Source organism: Euprymna scolopes, chromosome 19 (assembly GCF_053919585.1).
Source record: "Euprymna scolopes isolate OS-2025 chromosome 19, ASM5391958v1, whole genome shotgun sequence".
Lineage (NCBI taxonomy): Eukaryota > Metazoa > Mollusca > Cephalopoda > Sepiida > Sepiolidae > Euprymna > Euprymna scolopes.
This window is the reverse complement of record NC_136500.1, coordinates 127,019,614-127,041,158: the sequence shown is the minus strand read 5'-3', so window position 1 is coordinate 127,041,158 and position 21,545 is coordinate 127,019,614. Positions and strand designations below refer to the sequence as shown.

The following is a 21,545-nucleotide window of genomic DNA, read 5'->3' as shown; positions in this document are numbered from 1 at the left end:
CCGGAAGTCGTAAACCAGATGTTGGGTTACAACACCCATTACAAGGTCATTTGAGTTTTATAATTATATAGATATACAAAATCTAGACAAATTAAAATATATTTAAATATATTTTACGACCGGAAAGATCCGCCCTACCCCTACCTCCCCACTCCCACTCTAAACGATTTTATTGTTTTGTTGGAACACTCTCTTATTGTTTTCCAATATTCATAAAATATTTCTTAAATTTCTTTCTTAGAGAAGGAAATATTGAGACTGTTGCCAAGGACATTGATGAAAACAAATTTGATTGGATGAAAATTAGTAATTTGTCAGTAAGTAAATTATTTTTCATTTTTGCTTTTATGTCGAGGTTAGACGTTTCATGAATACCTTCCAACTTTTCCTGTCTGTTGCCATTTCACTTGTGCCGCCTGTAGGTACAATGGATAAAGTGATAGGTAATAATCAGTTTTAAGTGATAGCCTTCTGGAGGTTGATGGTTTAATAATGAAAATATAATTAAGAATTACTTAAGATTTCTACTTAGTCATTGCTGACGCAAAAAAAAAAAAGAAGCAATTTTCTCTATGAATTAAGCGTTTTGGTTTGAAATTGCGTACAGATACCTTAGTTTGACAAGATGGACCTGAAGAAGATTGAAGGCTATATTGGCCAAAACATTGTAAGTAACGTGCAAAATAAGAGCATTAGTGACTGTTGTGTCCAGAGAAATGGGTTGTCGGAATCGTGGAATATTTGAATGAAAAGTTAACAAACTCATTTTAAGTTAAATACTATTTATTACAGTCAAAACACAAATTATATTTACAGCACGATATGCACGTGTTAGCACAGCCGATACCTTGTTCATTCTCCCAGGAACTCTCTAGTATTTTCATCTATATAAGGGCAATAACTCTTACTTCCCTTATTAGGGTTATTTCCCCTTTAGCTTTTGTATCGCTATAACAGTAACATTATTGATTATGATTGTTCTGTGAACCACAGCAATTGTAAGAGAACGCGGACACGTTTTTTTATGGCAGTTGTATATAAATCCCAAACCATGTGCAAAGTGATGTCACTGCAAGAAAGGAAACAGATATAAAAAGAAGAACGGGTGCGCAGACTAAGAAGGATCACGTTGGAGAGATCAGAGAGAAAGAGCGTGATCACGTTTTATCTGAGAAAGTATCAGAGATAAATGTTGTTACAACAGAAAAAATGAGGAAGTCAGTCCGACAATCTCTATCAATGAAAACACCTCATCTCAAAAATACAGATAATTACTAGAAAAAAGTGAGTCTAGTTCCTCTGTCCCTTGTGACGTACCCTGCTACAATGTGTTGAAATCCGACTGTGTACTTGTTAACGCTTGTGTAATACTACAGAATTTCTATATGGACCATTGTCTTATGTTTTTGTTTGCCATTTTGAAATTGTCAGCTTCCAAAAGATTATTATAATAATGTTATAATTAAGAGATGAATTTTGCTTTGGTGTTGTTAATTCACACAAAATGATTAATTTTATAAGGTGATGCTAATTGAAAAACTTCTTTTTTTTTTTTGCCTTTCTAGTTCCGAGGAAAGCACAGTGAGTTTTCTTGTTATTTGATGTGGAAAAACTGGCTTAATCCTCGAGTCAACAAATCTTCATGGAACCAAACAGAAACTGAAAAGCTACAGTCACTTGTCGATTTACATGGACGAAATCAGTGGAAACTTATTGCCAAAGAACTTGGGGTATTTTTCATATTATTTTCTTAGGGCAGACTTCTTGTAATTTTAGTTTAGTTTAAATTTTGAAATGAAAAAGAAAAGATCCACCTAAAGTTGACATTTTCTAAGATATTTAATTTGTTGAAAAGAAAAAAAACTTGAACTTATAATATAATAACCACTGGTCATCATATTCTAATATTATAAAAATTTTCAGTACTTGTCCAGAATTCTCCTCTTATTAAAAAGCAAAAATAAAGAAAAATCTGTATAATAGAAAACAAAAAAAAGTATTCCAAAAATCATGTACAAGTAGGTTTGTTTTAATCATTTTTGAGTGAATTTTATTTGGAGTTATTTCCTTTGTTTTACAGATGGCGTCATGATATCGTCACTGTTCGTTTGGACACAAAATTTGCTTTTCTTATTTAAAAATAAAACTACTTGATCAATTTACATGATTTTTGGTATGCGATATTTCTTTTCCATCACATGTATGTACATCATGCAGATTTTTCTTTATTTTTGTTTTTTAATATAAGAAGAATTCTAGACAAGCACCATATTTTTTTCGAAGAACTTGCAATTCAATTTTTAATGATGGGTTCAGTTTTCTATATAAGTTTGTTACAAAACGACCCAAGCACCAAAATTTACAAAAGAAAATGTTTGTAAATATTATTTTGACTAAAAATAAATGATCGAAAATTAATTATGGTGACCATCTGAAGCATGTTAAATGGTTTGGTTTGGTTGTTTTGTTTTACGGCATATCAACCCTTTTCGGGTTATTTAATGCCATATCCAGTTATTTCGGAAACAGTATTCATGTTGTATGATGTAGAGTAGGATGTGTTCCCTTTCCCTTACACCCCTTGCGGAAACCATCCTTCCCGAGTCCCAAAGTGGCTTTCGACCAAATAGAGGCACGATGGACATGATCTTCACTGCTCGTCAACTCCAAGAAAAGTGCAGGGAGCAAAATTTACCATTATACATGACTTTTATAGACCTTACTAAAGCCTTTGACTCTGTGAACCGTCAAGCCCTTTGGCTGGTTCTTGCAAGGTTTGGATGCCCAGAGAGGTACATTCGGGTACTGAGACTGCTACATGACAATATGTCAGCTACAGTCCTCAGTAGTAGTGGAGATGAAACAGAGCCCTTCAGGGTTGACACGGGAGTGAAACAGGGATGTGTCATTGCCCCAACCCTGTTCTCCATCTTCATTACTGCTATCCTCCATCTCACGGACAAACATCTTCCCCATGGAGTTCGGATTATATACAGAACTGACGGGCGACTTTTTAACATCAACAGATTTAGGGCCAAAGATAGAACAAACACCATATCCATTATGGAGCTACAGTATGCAGACGATAACGCCCTTGTAGCCCTCTCAGAAGAGGACCTACAGTGTACACTGGTTGCCTTCACGAGGGCGTACAAACAGCTAGGACTAACAATTAATATAAAAAAAAAACCAAATCCTCCATCAATCACCACCAAACAGTACTCCAGTCTCACCCCCAAACATCTCCATCGACAACGCTAGACTGGAAAATGTGGACCACTTCCCATACCTAGGCAGCATCCTATCATCAAAAGCCAACATAGATGATGAAATACAACACCGTCTCAGCTGTGCCAGTGGGGCTTTCTCAAGGCTAAGGAAGAGAGTATTTGAGAACCGTGACCTTCTGGCAAAGACCAAAATCATGGTATATAAAGCTGTCTTGCTGCCCACTCTTCTCTATGGATCGGAGACCTGGACCACATGCAGGAGGCACGTAAAAACCCTGGAGACGTACCACCAAAGATGCCTCCGAAAAATCCTCAGAATTAGTTGGAAGGACCGACGCACCAACACCAGCGTCCTGAGTGAGGCTGACATTCCCACTATCACCGCTACTGTTGCTCAACGCCAGCTCAGATGGACTAGTCATGTTGTCCGAATGCCAGATCTCCGCCTCCCAAAACAGATTTTCTACTCTCAGCTTGTTGAGGGAAAGCGTGCCCAGGGTGGCCAAAAGATGAGGTATAAGGACAACATCAAAGCAAATCTAAAGCGGTTTCACATGGACCTTGAGACATGGGAGGACGTGGCTGGGAGCAGGTTGGCATGGAGGAGTGCTGTCCACAAAGGTGCTGCGCTTTATAGTAGTGACCTAAATCAAGCTACTGAGGATAAACGCAAGCACAGAAAGGACAGATTATCAACCAGACACACCCAACCCCACCCCACCACCACTACCTTTATCTGCCCAAATTGCACAAGACAAATTGGGTCTAGGATTGGGCTCTATGCTCACCTGAGGACCCACAGAAGCCACAACGGAGGACAGTCTTACTCGGACACGAGTGACCGCCGATGATGATTCATGTTGTATCCAGTTATTTTGTAGAAGGTTTTCATTCTTTAAGCTCTTTGTATCTTCAATTGCTAGTTTGTAGTGTTTGATTTTGTTGTTTTTATTCCCTGCTCTGCAGAACATGAATAAGCTTTGCAATGGGAGAGGTAAAAGGCTTACAGTATTAATGTTTGGTACATTTAAAGTTAGGAAAACAGTCAGGAAGTGGGGGAGGGGGTAGAAAGAGAAAGGGAAAATGAGAAGAACGAAAAAGGGGAAAAGGCAAGTTTTTTTTTGTTTTTGGTTTTGCAGAACATAATTAAGTTTTGCAAAAAGAAATAGAAAAACAAAGAAGCATCAATGTTAGGTGCATTTCGTCTTAGGGAGCCAATATCTTCAGACAGCCTGATCTGGTTTTGTAGAAGGTTTTTATTCTTCAAGCTCTTTGTATCTTCAATTGCTAGTTTGTAGTGTTTGATTTAGTTGTTTTATAGTGGATTTTAACGTTTTTGTTCCCTGCCCTGTAGAATAGGAGTTTTGCAATGGGAGAGGGAAAGGGTTACAGTATTAATGTTTTGTTCATTTTAAGTTAGGAAACCAGTCAGGAAGTGGGGGAAGGTGGGTTGTTGTTTTTGTTTTTGACTTTGCCGAACATAAAGTTTTGCAAAAAGAAATAGAAAAACAAAAAGCATCAATGTTAGGTCCATTTCGTCCCAGAAAGCCAATATTTTCAGACATCCTGATTTGGTAGTTAATTAATTTTCCTTATATCTCTTTATTGTATAAATAGAACATGTTGAATTAGTTGTGATCTATATAGATATCCGTATACTAGAGAATGCGCATATACAGGGTGATTAAAAAAAAAACGGGCCCCAACTCAAATTAGGCCTTGTTTCTTAGTTTTTTGTCCGAATGAAATGAAACTTTGGTCATAACTAGTTTATTATATTCAAAACATCACATCAAAACACTAGGGTCTTTGGCCTTTTTTTCTCCGTTGACTGTAAAATGCTCAGAAAAACAATTGAATGTCCTCCGTTTTTTTGTTTTTTGTCACTATATATATATATATATATATATAAAAAATTACGATAAGTTTACCAAGGTAATCAAAATGGTAAACTTAAAATATATTATAAATATTAAAGAGTTAATATTTACAAGTAAAGTAATCTCAACCAGATGTAAAAGCTCAATAAAACCGAAAAGGAAATAGAGCTTATAATATGAACAAATGATTAATAAAAAATACTCTCCTTCTCATCAGAGGGCTGGAATTAGCAAAATGCGGGATCGGATTTTGCAAGTAAAAGTATTTAATGAAACTACAAGTAAGTCACAGATCTTACTTGGTTAAAAAAAGGGTGAGGTAAGGGGAATAGGAGGTAAAAGAAAAAGGATAAAAAGATTTCACATGAATGGATAGTCCAGTGAAGGGTAAAAAATCCAAGAATGGTAAAATCCAAAACGGTCGAATTAAAAATTTCCAATCCAATGGGTAAGTTCCAAATGGTCCAAAATGATCCAAAAGGCAGAGTTTTTCAAGATGTCTTTTAACATGTTTTATTAATCATTTGTTCATATATATATATATATATATATATCAATTTCCTACGTCTAGAAGGATTTTTTTTCACTGATTAAATCCAGAAGAGGTGGCGTGCAGTATCAGCACAGATAGTGCTTCTAGTCAAAAGGCCATTGAAGTTTTACTGGTATAACATGTCTTAAACTTTTATCCTGTATAGATTACTACTTCAGCGTGTATAATGGAATTGCTGTGATATTTTTTCTCATAAGTGTGTAGAAAAAATTGTTTTTTTTTTCTTTTCTGATTTCTGGATAACATGCTTACTTTTAATTTCCTTTTACAGACAAATCGAACACCCTTCCACTGCTTGCAGCATTATCGACGGAAATTGGATATACAAGTAAAAAGGTACGATTTTTCAAAACCACCTCGAAGAATTTAAAAAAAAAATTATATAGGTAGAAATATATTTATTACGGTTCTGAATTTTTGGAATGAGGATTGATTATTCATATTATTTGGGTTTTTCAGACTATTCTCCAAGGACTCATGGCATAGTGGATAGAGTACTTGGTGAAATTCAGCTGTAAAAGTTATATCTGTGGAGATTGAAGGTTCAATCCTCCGTGTAGGCGACCCAAAAATACAATTGCAAATTACTTTGGACTTCTACTGAGTCATTACTGATGAAACTAGAGCGTGCAACCCCTGTGGATTAAATAAGGGGTTCCATTCAAAGTTTTGTGTAGTTTCCAAATAACATGAAATTACGAAATATATTCATGTTGTCGCCTTAAAAGGGCTGAAAAGAACAAAAACAAGTGAAGCATGCATGGTCCCCTGTGAGTGCACACTGAACGAGGCATTAGAAAATGACTACGTTCAGCAAACTGTTTCTATGGGTGTCTATTCTTTTCTGTCATGTCTGTGTATGTATGGGAAGAATTCTGGACAAGAACCTAAAATTAAATTTTTACTAATTTGTGCTTAATTATAGTAGACTTGGGTTCATTTAAAAAAAATTTTTGTTTTTGATATTGATTTTCAAATACACTGATTCAAAAAATATTGTTACGATTGTTCTAAAAACAATTTAAAAAAAAATGTTTATTAATATTTAGCATATTTATGAATTTTTACTTTTTTTTTTTAAAGAGAATGGACCGACGAGGAGGACAAAATCTTAAAAGAGGTATTAGATACGTGTCGATTTGGAAAGCAGGTCCCATGGAATCAAGGTACGTAAATTAAAGAACATGTAACTATAAAGTTTTAATTCGAGACGCATTAAATGTCTCTAAAAGTTGGCGAGTTAGAAATATTAGGTAAAGAATAGTTTACTTCTCTTTATTTTTGTTTTTTTGTATTTTACTTCAGTAAACTTTAAGAGATCAAGGGGTTAATCCCTCCTGGAGTTAACACTTGATTCCGTTATGATTTAAATTTATATCCAAGGGCTCTTTTTAGAATAGATACTGTTCCCTTTATGGCTGCTATTTGTATTTCATTACAGCTTAGTCTTCCAGGGATTGCTTCTAAGTATTTATGAAGATTCTTTTTTATTAAGCCAGTTGCTCCTATCACAACCGGTTTATATCTTTCAGAGACCATGTCGTTTTTAGATCATTTTTTAGGTTCTGATATTTTGTTATCTTTTCCCGTTCAACTCTGTTAAGGCCGAAATCATTTGGGACTGTGACGTCGACAATGAGCGCAGTTCCATATAACAATTACTTGTATTAATGTACATTCAGTAATTAATTAATAAAATGAGAATAGTTCCAAAAGTATAGCCTCGTATTTTTTTAACTCAAAAAGTTCAGCTACAAAGAGTGGAGTGGTACTATTTTGCTCCCAAATCTACATAGTCACGTCACCATCAGTGAACTTTTGCTCTGTCGTTATAAAATGCATAGTGTGATAGATCAACATATATATATATATATATATATATATATATATATATATGAACAAATGATTAATAAAATATGTTAAAAGACATGTTGAAAAAGAATTAAAAACATATTTAATTTTAAAAAAGGAAGCACATGATAAGTGGATAGTCCTTAATCTGTGGAGTTTTGAAGAAATACTCTCCTTCTCATCAGAGGGCAGGAATTAGCAAAATGCAGGATCGGATTTTGCATATAAAAGTATTTAATGAAACTACAAGTAAGTCAAAGATCTTACTTGGTTAAAAAAAAGGGTGAGGTAAGGGGAACAGGAGGCAAAAGAAAAATAATAAAAAGATTTCACATGAATGGATAGTCCGGTGAAGGGTAAAAATCCAAAAATGGTAAAATCCAAAACGGTCGAATTTAAAATTTCAATCCACTGGGTAAATTCTGCTTCCTTTTTTAAAATTAAATACGTTTTTAACTCTTTTTCAAGATGTCTTTTAATATATTTTATTAATCATTTGTTCATATTATAAGCTCTATTTCCTTTTCGGTTTTATTGAGCTTTTTATATCTGGCTGAGTTTATTTTACTTGTAAATATTAACTCTTTAATATTTATAATATATTTTAAGTTTACCATTTTGATTACTTTAGTAAACTTATTATAACTTTTATTTTATATATATATATATATATATATATATATATATAAAAGAACAAACCGAGTTATGTGTTCATCAATGTTTCATCTTTATTTCGAGACTTCCTCTGAAATTGATATGAATTCATCCTAAGGAAGTTTCTAAATAAAGACAAAACGTTGATGAACACATAACTTGGTTTGTTCCTCTTTTTATTTCTCTATTTTGTCAGATTAGCAGCAGTTCCTCTGCCTAGATTAGTGATGCAACGTAAACATCAGTGCAGACCATTCATCAGAGGCATTACTTTGGAAATGGCCTTTCTATAATAAATAGCATATGTGGATGATGGAGGAGTACTGCATTATTTCATGCACCATGTGTTGGACAAGAACAGCCTTATGGTGCCCATCCCTCTCCACAGGCTTTAGAGCACATACAGCACCTGATATTACCAAATGGTCACCCATTTAATACTGACCGGGCTCAATGTCGCTTAACTTGAGTGATCTAATGGAAACTAGTGTTCAAACATGGTTATGCCATATACAGTATATATAAAGATAGGTAAAAAAATAATTAACTATTATGGTATATAGAATGGTAGGTAACTGTTAACTAGTATTAATATACATTTCATTATTAATTAATAATTAGATCCTTCATGACTTGGCTTCGATCTCAATTAGTCAGAGATTTTGAAATTATCCCCTCTTAACATCACTGGATATATACTTTTGTAATTCAAGCCATGCCCTTAGATATTAACCGAACGCTGTCTTTGTTTAAGTTGCTGAACGATTTTGCAAATGGCATCAAGTTTTATTTGAGAAATTATCTTTTTATTAAGACTGCAACTTTTGAGAACGTATACTCTGTTTACCTTGTTAAGTAATACAATCAAGCAGGGTATAGTCCAGCACGTTTTAACAGGATCCTCATTGAAAAGGATTCTTTGGGAAAACTTTGCCATTGTTTGATTACTGGCATCATTCTATGACTCTATGGTGTGTCTGGATATATCTATATGTTGCTTTTCTTTTTTTCATAATTTTACATATATGTGTATGTATACATAATTTTTTTTTTTTTTAATATATGTGTATCTTGTAAAACATTTATATAAAAATATATAATGGTGAATATTACAAAGATATTGGTTATCTATCCATGTGAAATCCTTTTTATATATATTTTTTTATTTTTGTTTTATTATTGATATTGAACATAAATATATATTTTTTTAATATATGTGTATCTTGTAAAATATTTATATAAAAATATATAATGATGAATATTACAAAGATATTGGTTATCTATCCATGTGAAATCCTTTTTATATATTTTTTTTTATTTTTGTTTTATTATTGATATTGAACATAAATATATATTTTTTTAATATATGTGTATCTTGTAAAATAATTATATAAAAATATATATGGTGAATATTACAAAGATATTGGTTATCTATCCATGTGAAATCCTTTTTATATATTTTTTTTTATTTTTGTTTTATTATTGATATTGAACATAAATATATATTTTTTTAATATATGTGTATCTTGTAAAATAATTATATAAAAATATATATGATGAATATTACAAAGATATTGGTTATCTATCCATGTGAAATCCTTTTTATATATTTTTTTTTATTTTTGTTTTATTATTGATATTGAACATAAATATATATTTTTTTAATATATGTGTATCTTGTAAAATAATTATATAAAAATATATATGATGAATATTACAAAGATATTGGTTATCTATCCATGTGAAATCCTTTTTTTTTTTTTATATATTTTTTTTTATTTTTGTTTTATTATTGATATTGAACTTTGTAATTTTGGTGTTTATTTGTCGGCAAGCGTCCGTCTCGGGAGACAATGGTGTAGCTCTTGTGTCTGTCTGCACTGCCAGGAATGGCTGTACAGTTCCTGATTGACAGTCCCTGTCTCATTTGGCGAGATGAAGGTAGATGGCTGCTGGTGCTACTGATGTCACTACTTTCAGCTTACAGTCTTCATGGCAATTGATTCCACATGCACAGCTTCTGCATTGAGCATGCCTTATTGTACTGCCATTCACCAAGCAGGACAATTGTCAGCCAGGCTTTCCCATGTGCGAAGGGTGATGTTGCACTGCTTCATATCTCTCTTGCAAACATCTAAGCAGCGTAGTTTTGGTTGCCCTATGTTTCTTCTGTCCTTAGCCAGTAATCTGTGGGGTTCCCTGGAGTCTGAGTGACAACAAGTCTCCCCAGATATCCAGTACTCTCGACCTTTTTTTGCAAAAAGAAATTGTGTTATCAAAACAGCCATTGACCATTAATTTCTTGCTAGCAACAACCATTGGCTTTCACTAAAATTTAGGTGGCAATAAGCCTCCTCAAGGCCCCAGTCCTCGTTGCACTCATCCGGTGGAAGCCTGGTTAGTGCTTTCTCTCCTCAGTTTTTCCATCTCCCTTGACCTTTCATTACTATTTGGTGTGGTTCTATAATTGATGCAGACACTAAAATTTTGTGGGGAAGGGGTGGGGGTAGTTTACAATTATCCGGCTTCACTTTTTTTTTTTGAATCTGTACGATGTTCCGGTCTTTTTGTTTCACCTCCATTGCACTTTCTATATGACCGGTTAGCGTTTGTAGCTCATATGTATTAGTCTTTGCATTCAAGGGTTTTCCTTAATATTTAAACCATTTTCATTATTGTTATCTGTTGTGTCTTCTTAGCCATTCCCCTGATTCCAATCTCTCCCATTCTCTTTTCAAAGTTTTTCGGGACTGTTTCTAGTGAACCTACTATTATTGGTGTTATGTTGACTTTTTTTCATCTTCAATATTCCTTTCTGGTCAGGTATTTGCTTTGCTTCTCTGTCTCCTTGATATTCACCCTGTGATCTGCTGGAATGGCGAAATTTATGATCTGGCAAGACTTTTACTACTTGTTAACTATTATGACATCCGGTCTTCTTACTTGAATGGGTTTATCTGTTTATAAGTCATTGTTGCATAGGATTTTGTGATTTTCATTATCAAATACTGCTGTTGGTTTGTAGTTGTACCATTTATCTGGGTGTTTAAGATGCAGTTGTCTACATAATCCCCAGTGTACTGCCTTCTCCACTTGATCGTGTCTTTCTTATATTCTTTTATTCTTTTTGAAATTCATCTCTTTGTCCACAGAGTTGGCAGTTGTGTTTTTTTATTGTGTTTTGCTGATCTTTGCCTTGATAAGGTTGGTTCTAATCGCATTATATTGTGTAGCTATTATTAGGGATTCAGTTTCTCTATTTGGGTGTCCTTTTCACAACCATGTCCAATTGTTTTTGTTAATTTCATCTTTTGTCATGTATCGGCCATGTAACTGTTTTTCTTCCCATTTTTTTTGTCTTATCTCTTACGTCTTTGTTCTCTATCTTGTTCATCTTGTAGTGTCTCTTGCTACAGTGATCATCCTTTCTGTGTACTGCATTATGTATTTTTTTAGAAAAATACGTAACGATACTTTTTTGGAAAAAATATGTAACGATACTTTTTTTAGAAAAATACGTAACGATACTTTTTTGGAAAAAATACGTAACGATACTTTTTTGGAAAAAATACGTAACGATACTTTTTTGGAAAAAATACATAACGATACTTTTTTGGAAAAAATACGTAACGATACTTTTTTGGAAAAAATACGTAACGATACTTTTTTGGAAAAAATACGTAACGATACTTTTTTTGTGTCATTCTTCTATACTAATCAGTCCTCTTTCTCCATCCTTCCTTTTCACATAAAATCGTTCAGCATCATCCTTTGAGGGTAATACATTGTGCATAGTCATAAGTTTCCAAGTTTTCTGATCAAGATGCCTCAGTTCTTGTTTTTCTATAAACAGTCTAAAGTATTTTACTAGTGATACTGCCTGAAAATTTGCTGATCGAGTCGAGATAGCGATAAAAAAATAACAAGGTGAAAATTCTGTTGTCTTTAATCGGATATGTAACATGTATCAAGATATATATATGATCGATTTTTGTGTGTTCTGTGGCTTTCCTACTGAAATTCGATTTGTATTAGGACTTTGAAAAAAGCCCATCATTAATTGTTTAATTGTGAAACTTGATTTCTATTTTTCAGTCTCTTTCTACATGGAAGGACGAAGTTCTGAATCATGCAGAAAACGCTGGGCTTTTCTGAACCCTGAGCTAAAACATGGCCGTTGGGGAAAAGATGAAGATTCTGTATGTATTTATTTATTACTTGCAAACAATGGGCATACTTGAAAAATTGCATACATTTTGCTTGGTTTTCGCGCACATTATCTATTGTAAACTAGCAGTACCCGCTAACCGGCATTGCCCAGTGGAAGCGTGCCCCCCCCCCTCGAAAGAATTAAAGTATGTGATTATTGTTGTTACTGCTGCTGCCCAACCCCCAATCTCCTCATGTTATGAACGGGTTTCAGAATAGACAACTCCTTATTAATTTAGAATTGCACTTATTCATTGTTCATTCTAGTATTAGTATATGATACTTTAATCCTAATAATGTTTTAATAACTCCTTGTATTGTGAGGAAAATAGAGAAGGCTTACCACAAAAACATGCGTGGATCTGTCCGTTGTGCGGATTGAAAAGGAAAAACAAAAAGATTCAAGATGGCAACTGTGATCTTTTAATGTCCACAGTTTCTAACAGTTCTCGAAAAATCGTGTCTCACACATGAGTTTGAGGTGTGCCCAAGCACCATAAAAGCAGGTTGCTGGAGGGAGTGGGCAGAAACGTTCAACCTATATATAGTGAATATCATTGTGCGACTCGTCGAATTTCTTGATACAACCTGTGTAGAGTGAACTTTGTTGTGTGACTCGTCAGACTTTTCTGATTCATGTATTTTTACTGAAGACAGAACAGAAACTAGACTTTGAAATATTTCTTTGTAGAAATATAAACATTATGCAATCTAATTCATATTCAAAAATTGCATTTTAAGTAAAAACACTATTACAGATTTATGTGTCATATCGAAATTAGTAAAACAATTTTTTAATTTTAAATGATTGTGTAGAACTATTTTTTTACACAACAAAAAACATCCTATTAGTGATCTGTCATTTTCTATTTTGAAATGGTAGTGACGTAGTAATTCTTCTAATGCTTCTGATGAAGAACCAATGATTGTGCTGCCACAAAGAAGCACAAGGTGCAAAATACCCCCTCCCCGAGTGTTCCATGTGTGATCATAGGATGAGGGGGAGTGTAATAGTAATCTTTCTAATGCACTCACCTCCAAAAGGCAAAAAGTCTGTTCTGTTTGCTGTCAATACACAGGGGCTGGGAGAGGAGGAAGAAGAAGAAGAAGAAGAAGAAGCAGTAGGTGTGGTTGGTTTTATGGGAAAGAGGGTGGGACTTTCTGCGAGAATTCCCGGGATTTGAGAGGAATAAAAGAACGAATTTGGACCTGCGACCTATAGTAGGACTGGGCCCACCAATGGTCCGCTCTAACACACCTTCAGAAAGTCGGAGAGAGAGATTTGTGACCATCAATGAGATGCTGGGCAAACGACAACCGGCGATGTTCGACACAGAGGTTGGATGCCAGAGAAGCTCCACAACACTTCCCAAAGCTGAAATTGCACAAAAAAAGGTTATAGTGATTGTTTGGTGATCTGTTTCCGGTCTCATCCATCACAGCTTCTCGAATTGGAGCGAAATGATTACAACGGAGAAGTACTGCTGAGAAACCGATGAAATGCACCAGACGCGCTTACCTATGTGCCCGAGATTGATCAAGATGAAGGGTGAAATAAAGTGCCTACGTAAGTGCCCGAGATTGGTCGATATGGAGGGACCAATTCTTGTCCATGAAAGCGCTATCCCAATTTGTTGATCAACTGACCCTGCAGAAGCTGAATGAATTGGGCTACAAAAATTTCCCTCATCCGCCATATTCACCAGACCTCTCGCCCACCGATTATTACTTTTCCAAGCATCTCAACAACTTCCTGCGCGAAAAATGCTTCAAAAGCTGAGATGATGCCGAATCGGCCTTCAATGACTTTATCGCTTCCAGGACTCCAGATTTCTATGCTAATGGGATGAATAAACTTGTTTCGCATTGGCAAAAATGTGTCAATTCTAATGGTTCTTATTTTGATTGAGTTTATTATGAAAGTAAAGTTATGATCTATTGAAGTTGAACGTCAAAAAACCAACCTAATATAGAATTGTTATCTTTCCTGATTACCATAAAAACACATGTAAAATGTGCAAATATTTTCTCAAACGTAAAAATACACTTGCAATGAATGATCTAAGGACTTTGATTTTATAATTAGTTTAAAATCAATAAATATTATTTCATCATTACTACATTTTTTTTCTTAATGTTCTTCCTTTGAAGATTGTAATACTGGGTATGGGGCAGCCAAACCAGCTGCCAACATTGCCCTGCTTTTTATTGAAACCAACCGAGAGCTCTTTTTAGTATCCTCGTTGTTCCCTTAAGTGCAATTGTCTGAATCTCTTTTGCACTTGGTTCACTAGGAATATTAGTTAGATAGGACTTAACAGTCAAAGAATTTGTTTTAAACAAAATCAAATAAAAAATAACGAAGGAATTGTTTTTGGCATTGTAAAACAGACACAAATTTTCTGATTCTGATATTCCCAAAAGTAACCATTTTTTTTTTAATTCTTGATTCCGATTAATTATCCCAGCACTAATTCTAACCTTGACCATGATTAAGTACAAATAAAAATCCTACATCAAACTAAAAACTATTGATAGAAATAGACATATTTTCCTTTGTTGCTGGTACAGGAATGGCCATTACACAGATGGCCAATGTTTGGAAATAGAGCTGAAGCATCATCACAAATGACTTATTACATTTTGATCAACTTGGATACAGTTTAATTAGATTTTAACTGGTATTTGTCTCTGAAAACACTTTTGGGACAAATTTGACCTATTTTGGCCAAGTTGCAAAATTTCGCGAATCTACCAAAATTTACTAAATTAAGAGAAATATTAAAATGGGTATTATTTCAGTTTGGATTGACATAGGAAAGTGGTTGAGGGCTCGTTAGAAGCATATGGTCAAGGAGAACGTAATGGAAGCATGAAAATTCATGTTGGGTCAATGTATCAGTTTATATTTTGGCTTTTGTAAAGTAATGAATTGGTCTGAGCTCCAATCTCTGGTCCCTCCTCGCCAATCTTTCACAAAAAACATCCGTCTAGCTGACACCACTGTCAATAATTTTCCCCACTCTTTATCTGTGATTAAATCAAAACATAAATTCCATGAACAAAGCTTTTTTCTTAGAAGTGCACGCCTGTGGAACTCTCTTCCGTTTGCCTGTTTCCCACCTTGACTACAACTTGGATGTCTTCAAGTCCAGCATAAACAAGTTCCTGATAAACCGCTCCCTTTAAGTAAGACACTTTATCAGATCTCCATTACTAATGATTACTATGATATTGTCCCATTGACAATAACCCTTATCCCTGAGTGGCCTCCAGGCCTTGATAAGTGGTGGCTTCCATGTAAAAAAAAAAAAAAGAGAAAAAAAAATTCAAACCGTTAATAGTCACACAGTGAACTTGACATATTTGAAATGGGCATAATCTAAATTTTTCCAAACATGGTTTAGTATGTGACTATTAGCGGTTTTCAAGATAATTGAGGGTTAAGACGAAAAAATCGGTCCGATTTTTCAGAAAAAATGTTAAAATTTTATCAAAATTTCACAACTTTTACTATAAATAAATGGTTTTTTTTATGACTAAAAATTCATTTCATTAACAAATAAGTCAAAACTAATGTTAAATTGATATTGTTCTGTCATTTTCATCACTAGTGTTGACTCATCAAGGAACAAAGGTAGTTTTCAGATGCCAGGATAATAGCGCTGCTTGCTGTGCGACAAACTATGTTTTCCAATATTCAAATTATCATAAAAAAAAATTCTAAAGACTTAATTTTTTTTTGTTTATTCCGAAATTTAATGTAGTTTTAGAATTTGGTAAGTTTTAAGTAAATTGAGAAGGCAAATTTTTAGCCTATTTCCACTTCTGGAACCACAGTGCATTATTATGCAGCATATAAGCATTTTTAAGTATAAATATATTTTTCTGTTTTGACTTAGTGAAGCTTGACCCCTTAAAGAAAAGGACATTAATAGACTTCCTAGAACAGATATGCAGATTATAAGGTGGCTGATGTTTTGTGTACGTCTCAGAGATAGGAAGTCATCAGAAAAATTGTGGAATGGATTACAGATTCCCAACATAGTTTATGTTTTGCACCAGAATAGATGGAGGTGGTATAGACATATTGAAAGAATGGATACTCCAAATGTAGGTTTGTTGAGGTTGATGGATTTTGTTAATCTTTTATGGTAGACCATGTAAGGTATAAAGTCAGTTATGGATGACTTTAGGAAGTTAAGATTATGACCAGATCTTGCAGAAGAGCCATAAGGCCAAACCATCCGACCCATGCTAGCATAAAAACTGGTGTTACACGATAATTATGATGATGATGATGATCTAATAAACACTCTGTGGATTATGTTTCAGTTACTTGTGGCAGGAGTGAACATGATTGGAATCAAAAACTGGGCATTGGTTAAACAATTTGTACCAGGACGTACATCAACTCAGTGCCGTGAAAGGTTAGTAGTTCTTCCTATTTTTCGTTCTCAACACTTACCATTAACTAAAAGTGTAGTATCTGTTTTGTTTTTATTTTCCTCTGTAAAAATAAAAAAAATAAAACCTACTTGATCAAATTAAGTGATATATATATATATATATATATATATATATATATAAATTTTGGTCGCTCAACAAAGGAGGGATCCCATTTGCACTTTTCGCAATAACGATACCTTGGAATATTTTGCGCCCAAATTGTTCATCCATTCGTTTATTCACACTTTTCTTAATAATCACTCCTCAAATTTTTAAAAATTTTGCACAAACATTAGTCATGGTGAAAGTAAATTTTTCACTTGTGGAAAGGGAACCTTGCATGCTCGGCTTGTTTGATGAAAACTTCATTCCATAACGGGCGCATACATCATAGAGATTTTTCTTTTCGTTTTTTTAATATCTTTGCTAAACTGCACACGCACCAATAAAATATCTGAGTGATGCAATGTCACCATAATTTAAATACTTCATTTGACTTCACATTTTACTTTCAGATGGTATGGCGCTTTGGATCCTCGCATTAATAGTGGACGATTTTCATATGATGAAGATAAAATACTTTATAAATTTGTGAAAGAACATGGTAGGTATCCTTTTGTTGCTATTTTATTACTTTTGTTGCTATTTTGTTGCTTTTGTTGCTATTTTATTGCTTTTGTTGCTATTTTATTGCTTTTGTTGCTATTTTGTTGCTATTTTATTACTTTTGTTGCTATTTTATTGCTTTTGCTGCTATTTTATTACTTTTGTTGCTATTTTATTGCTTTTGCTGCTATTTTATTACTTTTGTTGCTAATTTATTGCTTGTGTTGCTAAATTTTGTATTACTTTTGTTGCTAAGTATTTTATTGCTTTTGTTGCTAAGTATTTTATTGCTTTTGTTGCTATTTTATTGCTTTTGTTGCTAAGTTTTTTATTGCTTTTGTTGCTAAGTTTTTTATTGCTTTTGTTGCTAAGTTTTTTATTGCTTTTGTTGCTAAGTTTTTTATTACTTTTGTTGCTAAGTATTTTATAGCTTGTGTTGCTAAGTATTTTATAGCTTGTGTTCCTAATATTTTATTTGTATTTTCCTCTAAAGAAAATAAAGCCAAATCTTTGACTTTCTAAGAAAGTTTGCAAATCACTGATGCTGGCAAGTGTGTTTCATTTCTCTGACATTTTTTTAACTACTGTCCTTTTTATCATGACTACAAAATGAAAGATTAACAAAATTACTCGTGGCGGTTTATCCCCAGCCGACAAGTGACGGCTGCCATTACTAGCTGTCAATCTGCAGGTGATTTGACCTTTAGCTTTCCAATACTAAATATTATTTTCGAAATGCAGTAAAATAAATAAATAAATGAATACTATTTCTATAAAAGATGATTATTTCTCTGCAGAGAATTAATTACTAATGCTTATTGCAACTGGTTATTACCCATTCTAACAGGTATCAAGCTCACAAGGATCTAAATACTAGGTGGGTTGAAAGCAATGCTGTTCCAAATGGGAAATATGACTATTAACCAGAACAGTGCAATAGCGCCACATATCTACTAGAAATAAACATCATGTATATTGACACACACTGGGACCTTTGGGCTTATGTCAGAGTGAAGAATGATTCCAGTTAGGTCCTATAGGAACATCCTACCAAATATTACTTCCTTCTTTGGGTTTATCGCTAATTGCTCGAGGTGCACCTACTGGAGAATGCCAACATGTCAATTCTGTACTCTTTTCGAGTATCCCCTTAGGGGAGCTGGATTTTACCTCTAAATTAAATCGACTTCATGTCTTCCTTTGCTTCAGTTGAAAAACAGTTACCCAACCCCATCCATACTCCAGTTTTTATGATAAGTGAGTAAAGATTTTTCTTTTTAAGCAAGAATTATTAATATTACTAGGTTCTTGCCCACTTTATTATGTGTGCAATTTTCAGCTGCAATGGTTCTTTGTCTCAAAATGAAGCTAATTGTGTGCAGAGAATTAATGATTAATGCTTAATACAACTGGTTATTACCCATTCTCACAGGAAGTAAACTGCGAGATCTTGAGGATCTAAATTCTAGGTAGGCTCAAGACAATGATCATCTGCTGCTCCAAATGGGAAATATGAGTACTAATAAGAACGTTCGTGCCTCTCTTAATCATCATAGAATTTACCATTTGTCTCAGATTGAATTCTTTTTTTCTTTTTTTCTAGGTCACAACTGGGCGAGTCTTCTTCCTTTGCTTCCTGGGCGAACAGATAATCAATGCCAGAAACAGTATAACAGACTCCAGAGATGGGAAACACAAGCAAAATATGTGGAGGAACAGAATGTAAGCCTTTTTTTTTTTTTTTACATTTGTGAAAGAATTTAAAAAATGTCTATTAATGTCCTTCTCTTTAAGGGGTCAAGTTTCACAAAGTCAAAACAGAAAAATATATTATGTTACAACCATCATTAGTTTTGAGGATTTTTTGGAAAGAATTTTGTTTGCTTTGATTAATAATATGATATTGATGTTCTACAGTTGCCTGGGTGCTTGGAAGCGTGTGTTGAGAAAAAAAAAAAAAAATAGGAGTAGTAAGCAGACTTGAACCCGTAACACGCCAGAGGAAAAAGAAGTGGAAAAAAAAAAAAGCAAATGCTCTTATCGATGCGCCTACCACAGTTGCGACATCATGGGCGATCGAAATAACGCCTTTTATGACTTGCAAAAAATGTCAGTGAAAAAAAACGACCCTCCTCGTAGAGAACTGCCCAGTCGAGGATGAAGGAATTAATATTTTCGGTCAATTTTTCGATATTTGTCATCCGAAGGGTCAAGCTATAAAAGAATACCAATCTTGTGAAAATCCGTCGCCTCTGTCAAAAGTTTTAGGCAGACATACATAGATAGATACATACATACATTACATACATTTAAACAGACAGGTGAGATTTATATAATAGACTAGTGGGAGGGGGTACCCGGCGTTGCCCGGGTGTTTGTAGGTGTGTGTATGGGGGGGGGGGAGGTAATTAATAATCCTGCTTAAATATTATAAAAAAGACGATGTAAAAAAAAAAAACCCAAAACCAAAACGGAAAAAAAATGGCATAAATAAACCTGTGTATGGGCGGGGGGGGGGGTAAACTAAAGAATAAGCGAAGTAATAAAAAAAAACCTTGCCCGGGTGTTGAAAGGTGTAAAAGAAAAAAAAAATAGTTTTGGTCGGGAGGAGGGATTGACCCCGGAAGCCTTGACGCGGAGGTGGAAACTAATGCCACCTACTTAACGGTCTCGACCATGAGTGAGAGTAGTTGATTAGCGTGTTAAGTTAAAGCTTATAAAGCTAAAAGATGTTTGGTTGACAGGACGACGCTAAATGAGGTCATCGCGGGATCATTATTTTTAGTTTTCACTTCCCCCCCCAGATGATGATGGGAAGGGGGGAAAGCAAAGCGAAAGCCGAGAACACAACGTTTTTCACTGTATTTATACTAAAATGCAGGACAAACAGGGGACAGAGCGAAATAGCGCGAATCTCATAAAAGTCGATGTAAATAAATCTAGAGACGACCCGCGTTCCCAAATCCTAGTTATTATGATATAGGGGATATATAAACAGTTTTAAGCGATAGTAACGACCCCGGGAGCATGTGCGAAAGAAGCTTTTGCCAGACATACACAAAATGGTCACATACATTTTCGCTTTTATATATATAGATTTTGCTTAAAAATGTATTCTGGTTAATGCAGTTTCAGAATAGATTTCGTCTATCTCCAAAACCATTGTAGAAGTGTGCATTTTATAGATATTTGGCATGAATGAAAGCCCCACAATATTATTGTATCATCTTTAGACAGGACGAATACTACACTTTGATCCTACCTTGAAGGTCCTGGATATGACCTTAAACTATATCCGATGGTGAGACCCCCAGCTTGCGGGTTTTGGGGAGTGTGAAGCCACCCTTTAATTGTCATTGCTCCCAGGTCCACTCTGACCCGGAGTGGTAGTACCTGTTAGGGTCTCAACTATGGGTTAAATAGAAACGGATTTGAAAAAAAAAAAATGTATATTCTATTAAAAAATTTTTTCTTCAAAATAACTGGGTTTGGCATTAAATAACCTGAAAAGGGTTGATATGCCGTAAAACAAAAACAACCAAAAATCTAATCTGAAAGCCAACAAAATTGTATTTTAAATTGAGTTTCACATTTGACACGACAGCAACATAAAAATGAAATTGAAAAAAAAAATGACTTATTTTGCATTGCATTTCCACTCGATGCAATCCCGTTTTTTTTTTCAAAACGTATACAGTGATAACGTATGTACAAACATGAATTTTTCTTAAAGTATTATCATATAGTTAATAGATACTGTATTTTATTCATTAAATAACCCGAAAAACCTGATCTTTATTTGATCAGATATCCATCCCCTCTGTGTTCCTAAATGCTAGAGGGTGAGGGATGGGTCAGCTGTGCTAAGAAAACAAAAATCTTAATCACTGCTTCATCTTGTTAAATATAATTTTTTTTTTAGTACTAAATCTGAAATGAGCAGCGACTCAAAACTGTACGTATGCAAGTATACTAGTTGTGCACCTCCATCTCAACCAAAGTGATTGAAATCCCCCATTGGTATATTCCCGATAGAAGTTAAACTGTGGCGGGTGACAGAGCACGACATCGTTAATAATTTTACTTCTTTTAATGGAATAAATTTTTTTAAGT

General features: G+C 34.2%; 1 protein-coding gene across 1 annotated transcript in view; it reads left to right on the top strand.

Moving 5' to 3' along the window:
- LOC145239963 (uncharacterized) overlaps positions 1–21,545 on the top strand; it is an 87,508-nt gene that overhangs the window by 42,950 nt on the left and 23,013 nt on the right. The window contains exons 8-15 of the mRNA XM_080103550.1: positions 242–317; positions 1,566–1,730; positions 5,935–5,999; positions 6,747–6,829; positions 12,264–12,367; positions 16,713–16,807; positions 17,342–17,430; positions 19,036–19,154. Coding sequence (XP_079959676.1) covers positions 242–317; positions 1,566–1,730; positions 5,935–5,999; positions 6,747–6,829; positions 12,264–12,367; positions 16,713–16,807; positions 17,342–17,430; positions 19,036–19,154 — 796 coding nt within the window. The remainder of the gene's footprint in view (positions 1–241; positions 318–1,565; positions 1,731–5,934; positions 6,000–6,746; positions 6,830–12,263; positions 12,368–16,712; positions 16,808–17,341; positions 17,431–19,035; positions 19,155–21,545) is intronic.